The sequence below is a fragment of the Blennius ocellaris genome (assembly GCF_963422515.1).
Source record: "Blennius ocellaris genome assembly, chromosome: 10".
Lineage (NCBI taxonomy): Eukaryota > Metazoa > Chordata > Actinopteri > Blenniiformes > Blenniidae > Blennius > Blennius ocellaris.
This window is the reverse complement of record NC_137659.1, coordinates 18,385,510-18,400,473: the sequence shown is the minus strand read 5'-3', so window position 1 is coordinate 18,400,473 and position 14,964 is coordinate 18,385,510. Positions and strand designations below refer to the sequence as shown.

The 14,964-nt window shown below is 40.4% G+C and overlaps 1 protein-coding gene and 1 long non-coding RNA gene across 13 annotated transcripts in view; one reads left to right on the top strand and one right to left on the bottom strand.

Moving 5' to 3' along the window:
- The window catches only part of LOC308135648, a 34,104-nt gene that overhangs the window by 18,319 nt on the left and 821 nt on the right, over positions 1-14,964 (bottom strand). For 9 of the 11 annotated variants that reach the window (XR_013936795.1, XR_013936796.1, XR_013936797.1 and 6 more), the window contains exon 3: positions 7,206-7,348. The exons of 1 other annotated variant lie outside the window; for it this stretch is intronic. This is a non-coding gene — a long non-coding RNA (uncharacterized lncRNA). Of the gene's footprint in view, positions 1-7,205; positions 7,349-14,104; positions 14,183-14,964 lie in introns of those variants that run through there. One more of the 11 variants, XR_013936805.1, reaches the window with a different exon arrangement.
- LOC308135644 (myosin-7-like) lies at positions 2,526-13,512 on the top strand. Of its 2 annotated transcripts, none has more exons than XM_080503724.1 (38): positions 2,526-2,705; positions 2,987-3,019; positions 3,414-3,621; positions 3,709-3,852; positions 3,942-4,098; positions 4,200-4,227; positions 4,309-4,417; positions 4,550-4,642; positions 4,759-4,822; positions 4,975-5,073; positions 5,163-5,266; positions 5,353-5,491; positions 5,686-5,804; positions 5,887-6,036; positions 6,118-6,288; positions 6,372-6,681; positions 6,866-6,939; positions 7,164-7,369; positions 7,450-7,573; positions 7,680-7,816; positions 8,093-8,348; positions 8,441-8,683; positions 8,768-8,944; positions 9,024-9,169; positions 9,264-9,354; positions 9,459-9,848; positions 9,931-10,057; positions 10,133-10,251; positions 10,330-10,526; positions 10,619-10,802; positions 10,904-11,069; positions 11,152-11,276; positions 11,364-11,672; positions 11,761-11,964; positions 12,109-12,405; positions 12,588-12,875; positions 13,130-13,264; positions 13,393-13,512. In XM_080503724.1, exons 3-38 carry the CDS (start codon positions 3,421-3,423, stop codon positions 13,411-13,413), a joined length of 5,904 nt encoding a protein of 1,967 aa, XP_080359850.1. In that variant the 5' UTR covers positions 2,526-2,705; positions 2,987-3,019; positions 3,414-3,420; the 3' UTR covers positions 13,414-13,512. The 2 variants fall into 2 exon arrangements, with proteins under 2 accessions (XP_080359850.1, XP_080359849.1); XM_080503723.1 differs by having other exon boundaries at positions 2,982-3,019.

The following is a 14,964-nucleotide window of genomic DNA, read 5'->3' as shown; positions in this document are numbered from 1 at the left end:
TACTGCTCATAGTTTTGCTCGCTCCAGTTTCAAACTTAAGTGAGTCAAGGTGCTTCACACCTTTGTTGTGTGTCCATGTGATCCAAAAAGAAAGCAGACAGCAGACAGCTGGGAATGAGACCTTAACAAGATGGACAAGTGGTCTCCTGGAGCCTGGAATAAACAGGTGGATAACTGAAGAAGATAATATTTCTTTTTTTTTTTTTTTTTATAACTTGGAAGTAGTTTAACAGTTTACAATACAAAATACAGTGTAATGCAGAGAAAAATAATAACACTTCCTTTTTGGCTTTTTTACCCAAATCCCTTCTTTCCTCCCTCCCACCCTCGTATACCACCCATAGGAGAGCAATTATCAGTGGAGATGATATTTCCAGTACGAGCAGGAACGCTGCCCACGAAGATGAGATGTGACGCAAAGGAAGACTGCTGGGGTTCTGAATGACACTCAATATACTTAAATATCAATATACTGAAATTTGTTTTCATGTTGGGCCTGTGAAGACATTTTGTGTCTTGTCTTAAACTGTCACTTTACAATTCAGTGTATAAATTTGACCTCGTTTAAAATGTGTCTATATAAAGTATATCTTGTGTTTCTTGTGAGCTTATCACCTGTTGCTGCTAGTCAGAGGGGGGGAAAAAATAAAACCCCCTTCGTCACAAGCTGTTTCCAAGCCATCCTCTGAACCACCAAGGGCAGAAAGGCAGCCAGCAGGAATTTCACAAGTTATCTTTGGCCTCAAGGATAAATGGAAGAAAACAATGCCATGTCAATGGGAGCAGCTCAAGGACAGTGTCTGGAGTACAGGCTACAACAATATTAATTCATGTCAGAGGTATACATATATTTGATCTTTTCTGGGGGGAAAAGGGACGCTAAAAAAGAATGAGAAATAGGCATCTTATTATGTATTGAATACAGTAGGACAAGAGAATACAATATTATTAGCATTATATGTCATAGTGGAACAATGGGTTAACTGTTAGCACGCATGCCTCACAATGAGAATACTGTTGATTTGAGTCCATGCTTTGGAGCCTTTCTGTGCAGAGTTTGCATGTTTTCTCTGTACATGTGGTTGTGTGCTTTCTTCAGGTGCTTTGATTTCTTCCCTCAGTCTACTAACATGTGTTCGGGGCAATTGCTGACTCTAAAATAGCTTGAAAGCTTAAATACAAGTGAATGAGCATCTCTGCGCAACCTGGACATAGAAATGAACATAAAATTGGCCATAGTTACAAATGAGGATAGATGAATGGATGGATAAGTTGGCATTATTATCCATTGATGGCCATAGGGTGGAACATTTCATGAATATGTACTGTTGTTGTAATTTTTTCTTCTCTGGTGACTAATGACAAACTACACTGTCATATTAGTGTGATTATTGCGCCCAAACATAAAAACCCTTTGCTTGTCACAATAAGACATATAAACATATATATACACCTATCTCTACATTTTCTCCACATCCATCCATCCATAGGGTTAGTTACATCGCACTTGAAAACCAGTTTAACCAATGACAAGCCAAGTGCTCATCAATTACTGATCACGAAATTATGCATTTACTAGTGAAGAAACAATTACTACACTTATTCCATACACGAATACAAAAACCCCATAAACCTACACAATCCATGTCATACTTAACAATACATGTGAATACCTCAATATTAGCACAAGAATTATAGAACTCCAGCTCAGAACATAGATAAAGAAGTACATCACACCAACTGTACACATTCCTTCAGTTGTAATACTGAACAGTAAAGAGATATAAATTCAAAAGTGCAAAGCTCTACATCATAAGTGTGGTTTGAACTACTGATTTGGACTGCTTTGTCTCTGGACATGTCTATTTTTTCTTTTTCTTTTTTTTCTTAACTCAATTGTCCAGGGTTAGCTTAAAGGAGTGGACATAACTGTGAACAGTAGTGGCGAGTGATAATAAAGGCACTTCACAGCTGCGACCTTCTCTTGTCTCCTCATAGAGAGCAGCTGCAGGCTTTTATTTTCCCCCTTGAAATGTATTTCACACCCTATCACTTCACAGACTATTGTTGAACTTTCGATCTTGAGATGTTTGAAGGTTCAGAACTCCGGCTTGTTGGCTGACCCCGGTTTGTCAAGTTTGAGTTGGAGATGCACAGCCTCACCTCATTATTACAACAGAGCTGACAGAACTACTAATCACATTACAGCTGAGTCAACATGCTCTTAAAATGGTGCTCGGCAATCTTTAATTTAATCATGTCCCTAAAAGGCTTTTACAAAATCAACCATTTATGATTTATTAGCTCCAAATTGGAAATGTCATGAATTAATTGTAGATATGACATGTGTTTAAAGGTGACTCTAACAGTGCATTGCAATGGAACAACTACTTCACATAACATACTTGGACATGTGAGATTTACTTGATACATTAGCTTGACCCCGCTTCCCCACCTCCTGCCTCCCCCTTTTGTTGCCATGTCCACTCCAGTATATTAGTCTGTTGTTCTCAAGGTGAGAATGACACATGGCAGCACAAGGGTCGGCCCAATTTGGACAATGCTTTTTGTGATAGGCAACCTGGATGCCATTTCTCTGATATTCACCCCCATATTTGGTTGACGTTCAACCTTTATTAACGGAGGGGCAGCCTGGTGTTAACCACTGGATTCATCACTTCATCTGACAAGGTTGACAGTCAAAGGTAGGAAAAGCTTAACTCTCACTTGACAAGCTATGAAGTTCCTCTGTTAATGTTTTTTCTAGTGTGTTAAAGATGTTGAAATTACTTTAAACTATATAGCAACAAGTTCTGCTGTCTTCTTTTTTTATTTTTTTTATTTTTTTAACACCATCTGTGATTTATTTCTTTTGGAGAGAAGATTCACTCTGTTGCTGTTCACCTGTTCAGACATGACTTAGTTAATTCAATCACGATGCCATGTGACCTTCGCTTTTTTTTCCGACCTCTTATAAATAGCACAGATCCCAGTTTGAAGAAGAGTGTCACTGCTTCAGGTAAACTCCAGGACTGCTACTGTGGCATTCACGTAATCTTTTGTGTGACGTTTGCATGTATATGTAATTCTGCTGTTTCATTACAAATTCAATACTTGGAGTGATTCAGATTTTTAGCAAGTAAACAACCTCTGAACACTTTACCAGTGAATTGTTTGAGACAGGGAAATTTAAGATCATTAAAGACAAAAGATAAAATGTTAAAATCCTTAACAAATAAGAAGAACAATACGAAATATGAAGAAGCTTATTTTTACATATTCAATGCAGCAAATATGCTCAGTGATGATGCAAGACCCAACTGATCACGTTTACTTTGGTCTTACACAAATGGTAACCGAAGATATTAATAGGCCATTAATATATGTCTTTCTCTCCCCCCCACCCCCCCAAGTTAAAAAATGGGGGACGCTGCCATGGCAGAGTTTGGGCTCGCTGCTTCTTTTCTCAGGAAATCTGATAAGGAGCGTCTGGAAGCTCAGACTCGTCCATTTGACATGAAGAAGGAGTGTTTTGTTCCCGACCCAGAGGTAGAATACGTGAAAGCATCCGTCACAAGTCGCGATGGTGACAAAGTCACTGTCAAGACTGAATTTGGGAAGGTGTGTGTATGGCATCAGTTCATGTCCAATGTATTTCAATACAGGTGTTCAGTTTTGTGTAAAACTTGTTACTTTGTATTTCTGCAGACTGTCACGGTGAAGGACTGTGACGTCCACCCTCAGAACCCGCCAAAGTTTGATAAAATTGAAGACATGGCGATGTTCACCTTCCTCCATGAACCAGCTGTGCTGTTTAACCTCAAAGAGCGTTACGCAGCATGGATGATCTATGTGAGTCAGATCATCAGTTTAGATATTTTGACGATATCTAAGTATCTGGAATTATTTGTAATCCTCTTATCCTTCTTTTCACATGTCAGACCTACTCTGGGCTGTTCTGTGTGACTGTCAACCCCTACAAGGGGCTGCCAGTCTACAACCAGGAGGTGGTTGTTGCCTATAGAGGAAAGAAGAGGAGTGAAGCTCCTCCTCACATCTTCTCCATCTCGGACAATGCCTACCAGTACATGTTGGCAGGTAAACAAATTGTTCAAAATAAGGTTATTTGAAAAGACAAATAAATAAATAAAATCACAACATTTTTTATTTACTCATTTTGTGGCATCTCTTGTGGACAGATAGAGAAAACCAGTCAGTTCTCATCACGTAAGTTTTCTCACAAAAAAAAAACTTTTCATCAAACAAAGGTAAAATGTTTTGCCTAAAAGTAAGTCTTTTGCTACTCAGTGGAGAATCTGGAGCCGGAAAGACTGTCAACACCAAGCGTGTCATTCAGTACTTTGCCAGCATTGCTGCTGCCCCAAGTGGGAAGAAAGACGCTGCGGCTGAAAAGAAGGTTTGTTTCATACGATTAAGAATATTTTCCAGTAAAAAATTTAAATAAGAAGTAGATCTTGAGCTGGCAAGAAAGAGAACAAAATTTAGATGGTAGTGAATTTGAACTTGTATTCCCATTTCACAAAATCAGGGTACCCTGGAGGATCAAATCATCCAGGCTAACCCTGCTCTGGAGGCTTTTGGGAATGCCAAGACCATCAGGAATGACAACTCCTCTCGATTTGTGAGTGTCTGTGAGATTGCAAGGGCTGCACTGACACTACTTCTTTATCACAAATTACCTGACCGTATTCCCTTTAAAACAAATAAAAAAAAAAAAAACAATGCTTTTCTTCTTAGGGTAAATTCATCAGAATTCATTTTGACAACCGAGGAAAGCTGGCCTCAGCTGATATTGAAACTTGTGAGTAAATCAAATGTAATCTTCTGAGTGATTTGTCTTTTGTGCTGTTATGGTGCTGAACCTTGGAGACAGAATACATATGCAAGAGGTATAATACACCACTAATTGACAGACACTGTAAGATTAATCAACGTACAATATGTCCAAAACAGATCTTCTGGAAAAATCTCGTGTGACCTACCAGCTCAAAGCTGAGAGGGATTACCACATTTTCTACCAGATCTTGTCTCAGGTGAAGCCTGAACTATTGGGTGAGTAAAAAGTGTACAATGTGATACCTGTGGAATCGTACAATGGACATATATCAACTTTTCTACATATATTTTCCAATTGTTTTTAGAGATGCTGCTCATTACCAACAACCCCTATGACTACGGCTTCATTTCCCAAGGAGAGACCACAGTAACCTCTATCAATGATGCTGACGAGCTGATGGCAACTGACGTGAGCTCCATATTTGATGGAAAAACATTTTGAATCAAATAACTGACAAAGTGAAAAGAAAACTGATGCTTTTGATTTTGAATTAGGACGCGTTCGATGTGCTGGGCTTCACCCAAGAAGAGAAGAACAGCATTTATAAGCTGACTGGTGCCATCATGCATCATGGTAACATGAAGTTTAAGCAGAAGCAGAGGGAGGAGCAGGCAGAGGCCGATGGCACTGAAGGTAAGAGACACAGTTTCATATAAGAGAAAGTTAATGTATGAGTTAGCCCACAAATCACAAACAATTTTTGATTAAGTGTTAAATAACACACACAGAAAAACTGATTAGAGAGAGAAGACATCATATGCCAGGTAGAAGTAACTGAATTTTGTGCCGTATGAGTATGTGACAAGTGTTTCCTCTTCATTTCTCAGATGCTGATAAAGTCGCATATCTGATGGGCCTGAACTCTGCTGACCTCATCAAGGGTGTCTGTCACCCAAGAGTTAAAGTCGGAAATGAGTGGGTCACCAAGGGTCAAAATGTTAACCAGGTACAGTTGATGGAGGCAATTTCATAAAATTGAAAATCAAAAGACACTTTCAAAGATAAAACTTATTGTCTCTTTTCTCAAGGTAAACTATGCTATCGGTGCGCTGTCCAAGTCAGTGTACGAAAAGATGTTTCTGTGGATGGTATTGAGAATTAACCAGTCCTTGGACACCAAGCAGCCCCGCCAGTATTTTATTGGTGTGCTGGATATCGCCGGGTTTGAGATCTTTGATGTGAGTTTCGAAAATGTATTCCATTTGTGTTCAACATTGTAACAATGGACTAATTCATTCTTACATAACAATTCATTGCAGTTCAACACCTTTGAGCAGCTCTGCATCAACTTCACCAATGAAAAACTGCAACAGTTTTTCAACCATCACATGTTTGTGCTGGAGCAAGAAGAATACAAGAAGGAGGGAATTGAATGGACATTCATTGACTTTGGGATGGATCTGCAGGCCTGCATTGACCTGATTGAAAAGGTGACTTTTGGAGTGTATTTCATTTGAAACGAAAAAGAAAACTTATTAGCAAGTTATTATCTTCCTCATTGTATTCCCCTTAGCCCATGGGCATCATGTCCATCCTTGAAGAGGAGTGCATGTTCCCCAAAGCATCAGACACCACCTTTAAAGCAAAGCTCTACGACAACCACCTGGGAAAATCCAACAACTTCCAGAAGCCCAGAATGATCAAAGGAAAACCAGAGGCTCACTTTTCACTGGTTCACTATGCTGGAACTGTTGACTATAATATCTTCAACTGGCTTGTGAAGAACAAGGATCCTCTGAATGAGACTGTTGTTGGACTTTACCAGAAGTCTAACATGAAGCTTTTAAGCATCCTTTTTGCTGGATATTCTGGATCTGATTCAGGTATATTGACAGTCCGAAGTAAAACATAATATAAATGTAAGACAAATAACAGTTTTTGTTTTTTTTGATACAGGCCATGTGTGCTAATAATGAGTTCTCCTAAACTAAAGTCATTAAATTTCAGTTGGTGTACTTTCGTAAAGTGGTCTGCTGATACAACATAATAATATCTATTTTGGTCAAGATTCCGGTGGCAAAGCCAAAGGTGGGAGCAAGAAGAAAGGTTCATCCTTCCAAACTGTATCAGCTTTGCACCGGGTGAGATATTTTGGTTGTTTGAAAACACACATAAAATATGTACGTACATTTCTGTAAAATCAACTCAAGAGATAAAGCAAACAATGATTTCAAATTATTTCTTCCTTGTAAATCACCACAAGAAATGTCTTCATTGTCATACATGAAGTTCAATGCACTAAAAAAATCCTGTTCGCATTGAACACAAACAATCTATGCAAATTATTTTTTGAAAAAACGTACAGGAGAACCTGAACAAGCTGATGACCAACCTGAGGTCGACTCACCCGCACTTTGTGCGCTGCCTCATCCCCAATGAGACCAAGACTCCTGGGGCCATGGAGAATCCTCTGGTCATGCACCAGCTGCGCTGTAACGGTGTGCTGGAAGGCATCAGGATCTGCAGAAAGGGATTCCCCAACAGGATCCTCTATGGAGATTTCAAGCAGAGGTGTGCATTTGATGAATCCTCTTGTATTGGTGTATAAATATAACAAGTAACTATTTTATCTGTTGTATTCCTTTGACAAGGTATCGTATTCTGAACCCAAACGCCATCCCTGAGGGCCAGTTCATTGACAACAAGAAGGCTGCTGAGAAACTCTTGGGATCTTTAGACATAGAACATAACCAGTATAAACTGGGTCACACCAAGGTCAGTATTTCCACTGTTACTATCATCATCACAACAGTAACACAACTACTGCACAATAAATATAATAGCAATGATGTGACTAAATCAAAGTTGTCCCCATAAAAAGGTATTCTTTAAGGCTGGACTGCTCGGTCAGCTCGAAGAGATGCGAGATGACAGATTAGCTCTAATCATCACTGGTATCCAATCTCGGTCACGAGGCCTTCTGGCAAGAATTGAGTTCCAGAAGATTGTTGAACGCAGGTAGGTGTTTACAAAACGTCATACTTAGCTGGCTAACTTCAGGCAAAGCCTCAAACTTGAATAAAAGCATGAATAATAGAGTTAAGCATTTTTCCCCGAATGCACAGACCTAATGAAATAACCGCTTTTGCAAATACAACCAGAAAAAAAATAAATTATTACAATGTATTTGAAATGATTACGACCCACTGAAAGCCATATTCTTGCATCCAGATTAAAACGATGTCCTATGTTCATTCAGATTTCAAATACCAATGATTATGACGTGATCCACAGGGATTCCCTGCTTGTGATCCAGTGGAACATTCGTGCCTTCATGGGAGTCAAAAATTGGCCCTGGATGAGGCTGTACTTCAAGATCAAACCTCTTCTGAAATCAGCAGAGACTGAGAAGGAGATGGCTAATATGAAAGAAGAGTTTACGAAACTCAAAGATGCTTTTGCAAAATCAGAAGCCCGCAGGAAAGAACTGGAGGAAAAAATGGTCACTCTACTCCAAGAGAAAAATGACTTACAGCTGCAAATTCAGGCTGTAGGTTTCAAATCATCAATCAGAATTGCTAAATGTATTTGTCTATGCAAAGCTGCACATTTTGTAATACTATGTCTTTCCATTCAACACAGGAGCAAGACACCCTGGGTGATGCTGAAGAAAGATGTGAGGGTTTGATCAAAAGCAAAATTCAGCTGGAGGCAAAAATCAAAGAGCTGACAGAGAGGTTGGAGGATGAAGAGGAGATGAATGCAGACCTGACAGCTAAGAAAAGGAAGTTGGAGGACGAGTGCTCTGAGTTAAAGAAAGACATTGATGACTTGGAGTTAACTCTCGCGAAAGTGGAGAAAGAGAAACATGCCACTGAGAACAAGGTACTAAAAAAAAACATACGCTTGGTAAATATTCCCGCTGCTGCAAAAATAGCTGTCCAATGTCTACAATTACATTTGCAACAGGTAAAGAACCTGGTTGAGGAAATGGCAGCTCAGGATGAAATCATCGCCAAGCTGACCAAAGAAAAGAAAGCTTTGCAGGAAGCTCATCAGCAAACACTGGATGACCTGCAGAGTGAAGAAGACAAAGTCAACATTCTGACCAAGGCCAAGACGAAGCTGGAACAGCAAGTCGATGATGTAAGAATTCACAAGATGTGACATTTTATTTCTTTAAGCAAACTGTGCACTTAAAAATGTTAACATTTATTACCCACAGCTTGAAGGATCTTTAGAACAAGAAAAGAAAGTACGTATGGACCTTGAGAGAGCAAAGCGGAAGCTTGAAGGAGATCTAAAGTTATCTCAAGAGAGCCTCATGGATCTGGAAAATGACAAGCAGCAACTTGAAGAGAGGCTGAAAAAGTATTATGAAAGTCTTTGGGAATGTGAAAATATATATTTAGAAGATTTGTTGGTTGATATATTTAACTCTTTTATTTTGTTAATTCCCTGACAGGAAAGATTTTGAGATCAGTCAACTCAATGGGAAAATAGAAGATGAACAGGCAATGAGTGCCCAGCTCCAGAAAAAATTGAAGGAGTTGCAGGTAATAACTTGAACAGCAATGTATAAACAGGCAACACCATAATATATAATTAGATTTACAGACAAGTGCTTTTTTTAATCTACTTTGCTCAAATGCTGGTCTAGGCCCGCATTGAGGAGTTGGAGGAAGAGCTTGAGGCAGAGCGAGCTGCTCGAGCTAAGGTGGAGAAGCAGAGGGCAGACCTGGCCAGAGAGCTGGAGGAGATCAGTGAGAGGCTGGAGGAGGCTGGAGGAGCAACATCTGCTCAGATTGAGATGAACAAGAAGAGGGAGGCTGAGTTTCAGAAACTCCGCAGAGACCTTGAAGAGGCCACTCTGCAGCATGAATCCACGGCCGCCACCCTCAGGAAGAAACAAGCCGACAGTGTTGCTGACCTGGGAGAGCAGATTGATAACTTGCAGAGAATCAAGCAGAAACTGGAGAAGGAGAAGAGCGAGCTCCGACTGGAACTGGATGATGTGGTCTCCAATATGGAGCACATAGTCAAATCCAAGGTGAACTAGATTCATGGATTGGGTTTTCTCTCATTGGGTGATTAGTTTGATGTATGCCATTCTCATCGCTATTTGTTTTCAGAACAATTTGGAGAAAATGTGTAGGTCGCTGGAAGACCAGATGAATGAATACAAAACAAAGTCGGAAGAGGGACAGCGTACCATTAATGACTTCAGCATGCATAAAGCAAGGCTTCAAACTGAGAATGGTATGCAGTTGATTGAAAACAATCATTTTATTTCAACCTGAATTCAGGATTAATTTCAATCCTCTGGTAAATTAGGTGAACTCACAAGGCAGCTTGAGGAAAAAGACTCCCTGGTGTCTCAACTCACCAGAGGAAAACAGTCCTACACTCAACAAATTGAAGACCTGAAAAGACAATTGGAGGAGGAAATCAAGGTAGTTAACAATTCCCAATGGCACCCTGCCAGCAAGTGAAACTTAAAGGTCTGTCCATTGATTATGGTTTCATTTTAGGCCAAGAATGCACTTGCCCATGCAGTGCAGTCTGCTCGTCACGACTGTGACCTCCTCAGGGAGCAGTATGAGGAGGAGCAGGAGGCCAAAGCTGAGCTGCAGCGTGGCATGTCCAAGGCCAACTCGGAGGTAGCTCAGTGGAGAACAAAGTACGAGACTGATGCCATCCAGAGGACCGAGGAACTGGAGGAGGCCAAGTGAGTCAAACATATTGAAGTAAACCACTGGGGCAAGTCTAAAAAAAATCTCCAGACCTCGACTAAATCTCATCAATGTGTTTCATATCCAGAAAGAAGCTGGCTCAGCGTCTGCAGGATGCTGAGGAGGCTGTTGAAGCAGTGAATGCTAAATGCTCCTCTTTGGAGAAGACCAAGCACAGACTGCAGAATGAGATTGAAGATCTCATGGTGGATGTAGAGAGGTCAAATGCTGCTGCTGCTGCTCTGGACAAGAAGCAAAGAAACTTTGACAAAGTATGATGTTTCAAGGAGTACATACAAAGGAAATATGGATTACCCACAGTTGTTCTTCAATAAAACAAGAAATTAATTATCCATTCGAAATTGTCTTTCAGGTCCTGGCAGAATGGAAACAGAAATATGAAGAGTCTCAAACAGAGTTGGAGAGCTCTCAAAAGGAAGCCAGGTCTCTGAGCACTGAACTCTTCAAATTGAAGAATTCTTATGAAGAATCTCTTGAACATCTGGAGACCATGAAGAGAGAGAACAAGAACCTACAGGGTCAGTTCATCTAAAGTTGTTTTCTTTTTCAGTGTACTTAACTGTATATTAAATGTTTGTTTCTATTTCATGTCACTTGCAGAGGAAATATCTGACCTCACTGAACAAATTGGAGAGAATGGAAAGAGTATTCATGAGCTTGAGAAGATTCGAAAACAGCTGGAACAGGAGAAGTCTGATATACAGACAGCTCTGGAGGAAGCAGAGGTGTGCTGGCATTTACGACTGCAAAATTTTAGAATTTTAATTTTCTCTGCAAAAGGCAATAATGAAGTAATTCTTTAATTGTGATAGGCCTCACTGGAGCACGAGGAAGGGAAGATTCTCAGAGCCCAGCTGGAGTTTAACCAGATTAAGGCTGACATTGAGCGTAAGCTTGCAGAGAAGGATGAGGAGATGGAGCAAGCAAAGAGAAACCAACAACGAGTTGTGGACACTCTGCAGAGCTCTTTGGACGCTGAGACTCGCAGCAGAAATGAGGCTCTCCGTCTGAAAAAGAAAATGGAGGGAGACCTCAACGAGATGGAGATCCAGCTGAGTCAGGCCAACAGGCAGGCGTCCGAATCCCAGAAACAACTGAAGGCTATTCATGCACATCTCAAGGTTTGTCCGTAATTTGGAGAAAATAAAATCCTCTGCATTTAATTCAATCATTTGATATATCTTACCTCACAATTACATTATTATTCAGGATGCGCAACTCCACCTTGACGAATCTCTTCGAGCCAATGACGATTTGAAGGAAAACATTGCCATTGTCGAAAGACGCAGCAACCTGCTTCAGGCTGAAGTGGAAGAACTGAGGGCTGCTCTGGAACAAACGGAGAGAAGTCGCAAACTTGCTGAGCAGGAGCTGCTGGATGTCAGTGAGAGGGTGCAGCTGCTGCACTCGCAGGTGAGAGGGGAATATAGTATTTTGAATACTGTGCGAGAGAAAGGTTGTATAATATGGTGCATTGCAAATTCATTGCAATATGCCATTGGGCCTGATAAATTATGCACATTTTATATAGTATATATTTTTTACTTTTCAAAACAGAACACCAGCCTGATAAACCATAAGAAGAAGCTGGAGGCTGATACAACCCAGCTTCAGTCGGAAGTGGAGGATGCACTGCAGGAGTGTAGAAATGCAGAGGAGAAAGCCAAGAAAGCCATCACTGATGCTGCGATGATGGCAGAGGAGCTGAAGAAAGAGCAGGACACCAGTTCCCACCTGGAGCGCATGAAGAAGAACATGGAGCAAACCATCAAGGACCTGCAGCACCGTCTGGATGAAGCCGAACAGATCGCCATGAAGGGAGGCAAGAAGCAGATCCAGAAGCTGGAGGCCAGGGTGAGTATCGAACATTTCTAAAAAACCCACCAAAATAACTGTTTTTTGATCAATAAAGCTAAACAGTATTTACAGAATTCAACCATAATGAAAGGGTTGGAATTGTTTCTTCACCAGCAAACAAACACAAAAGATTGAGAAGAAAAAGAAAACCCTCAGTGATTATCTCATGTGCTCAACAGATCAAAGAACTGGAAAATGAAGTTGAGGTTGAACAGAGAAAGTCCAGTGACTCCATCAAGGGAATAAGAAAGTATGAGAGGCGAATCAAAGAGTTGACCTATCAGGCAAGTTTCAATCCACTCAAAATTTTTGCAACTCTTTGGAGATTAAAAAGAGTAAAAAAAAAGTACTGTGTTATTTATTGTTTTCAGACGGAGGAGGACCGTAAGAATCTTGCACGTCTGCAAGATTTGGTGGACAAGTTGCAGCTGAAGGTCAAATCCTACAAGAGAGCTTCCGAAGAGGCTGTAAGTATTCTCAGTAGAATTGGTAAACTATCGTCGGGGAAAAAAAGCACAGCAACTGTACAATCTCTAACAACTCTTGCTTCCATCTTCTCCTTTCTACAAGGACTTCAGTATTCTCTCATCACTGGAACACTTTGGGCTTGATGAATTAACAGACAATAGATGGTTATAAAACAGACAAACGTGTATGTAAGTATGATTTATTACATCAATGCATTTCTGATTTGGTCCCTTTGGTGTTTCCGTTTCTACAGGAAGAGCAGGCCAATGGTAATCTCATCAAGTTCCGTAAGATTCAGCATGAGCTCGATGAAGCTGAGGAAAGAGCAGATATCGCCGAGTCTCAGGTCAACAAGCTCCGTGCCAAGAGCCGAGATGTGGGGTCAAAGGTCAGTTACTGTCGTCTTGTTTTTAGGTTGTGGTGATATCATCATTTTTGTCTTATTTTTTGCAATATTAATGTTCCATTGCACCATTAATGTGTGATTCATTTCAATGTTTTTCTCTCACATTTCAGAAAGGACACGACGGAGAGTGAAGTTCACGGATGAATATCCTGTTTCTGAGACATCTGCTTTCCAATTGGTGTCTCCCTATGCATGTTGGTTGTTCAGTAGAATAAAGTGTGTGCATCTCAGACTGCTTCTCGAGTTATTCTTTTATACTTCACCATAAATAAGCATTATACATTATAGCAGACATAAATCAGAGCTCTTTACATTTTTGGTAAATGGGACACTATGCTGCAGCCAATACTGATAAAGTCATAGACAATACAAAGACAAAACGTATATTCTCAAACTGGAGCACAGTCGGCTCATTGCAGAAAAAGCTGAGTTGGGAATTGTGGAGTTTGCATATTTTCCCTTCATTCATGCAAAGTTTTTGCTCGCAATCTGGTAAATTGGTATTTTTAATGACCCTACTATGTGCACAGGGCCGCCCCTGGCCAAGTGGGGGCCCAAAGCAGGATTTTATTTTGGGGCCCCCCTTCCAATAACATAATAATAATAATAATAATAATAATAATAATAATAATAATAATAATAATAATAATAATAATAATAATAATAATAATAATAATAAATTACGATTACTAACGAATCAAATGAACAGCCTCTATCAACAGTGGTACAATAACTTTACAGTTGCACACGTCTGAAAAAACTTTGTGGCATAAACAGTTTATGCCACAAAGTTTTTTCTTTTTTATTTCAACAACATCCCACCTTCAAGTGAAGCACGAGCCTCTTCTTGTTTGGACTTTTTCTTTCTTTTGCTAGCTCCCGAATCGTATTGACGTTTGGAAGCCATCTCTCTCTCTCTCTCTCTCTCTCTCTCTCTCTCTCTCTCTCTCTCTCTCTCTCTCTCTCTCTCTCTACTCTCTACTCTCTACTCTCAACCTGTAAACAACTGCCTGCCGGCCCATCTGACCGCTGATTGGTCAGATGGTGACGCTTCACGCTTTCAATCATTGCGTCTCTTTTCTCTCTCTCTCCTGCCTCGGGCTGACTTGGTGGCGGTGCTCTACGCGCCTCTTGGCAAAATGCACGCGCATCCTTTGCGCATTTGCAGAGAATGATGATACTTTATTGATCCTGAGGGAAATTCAATTCACTTGCGCAAAATGGGGCCCCCCATGTATCGCGGGGCCCTACGCACAGCGCGTGTTCTGCGTGTAGGGAGGGGCGGGCCTGTATGTGAATGTAGGTCCAATATATCTGCCCTTCAATCATGTGAATGTTTTCAGTACATTTACTTGAATTGTATTCGAGTAGGAATTGAGAATGGGTAAAAGTAAACACCAAACACACACTCTTGCCTAATCAAGAGACTCCTGTTGCTCTTTAATCTCACAGGGAGAACCATTATTCAATATGAAACATGCACTATGAACTGCTACTGTACAGCAACCAATGGATAGTAAAAGGATATTATTGATTTGTTGTTGATAATGATTCTATGCACATAGCTTTGCAAAGGATCTATTAAAATATTTTGTGACAATGGGTGAACGCAAAAGGTTTCCTGTTGCATTAATAACTACACAAATCATTAAGTGCAAGAGTGGAAGTACTCACCATGAAGA

Coding starts and splice junctions, on each gene's coding strand:
- LOC308135644 (XM_080503724.1), top strand. CDS start 3,421: ATGGGGGACGCTGCCATGGCAGAGTTTGGGCTCGCTGCTTCTTTTCTC. Junction 3,853..3,941: donor ACGCAGCATGGATGATCTAT/GTGAGTCAGATC, acceptor TTCACATGTCAG/ACCTACTCTGGGCTGTTCTG. Junction 8,945..9,023: donor TGGAACAGCAAGTCGATGAT/GTAAGAATTCAC, acceptor TATTACCCACAG/CTTGAAGGATCTTTAGAACA.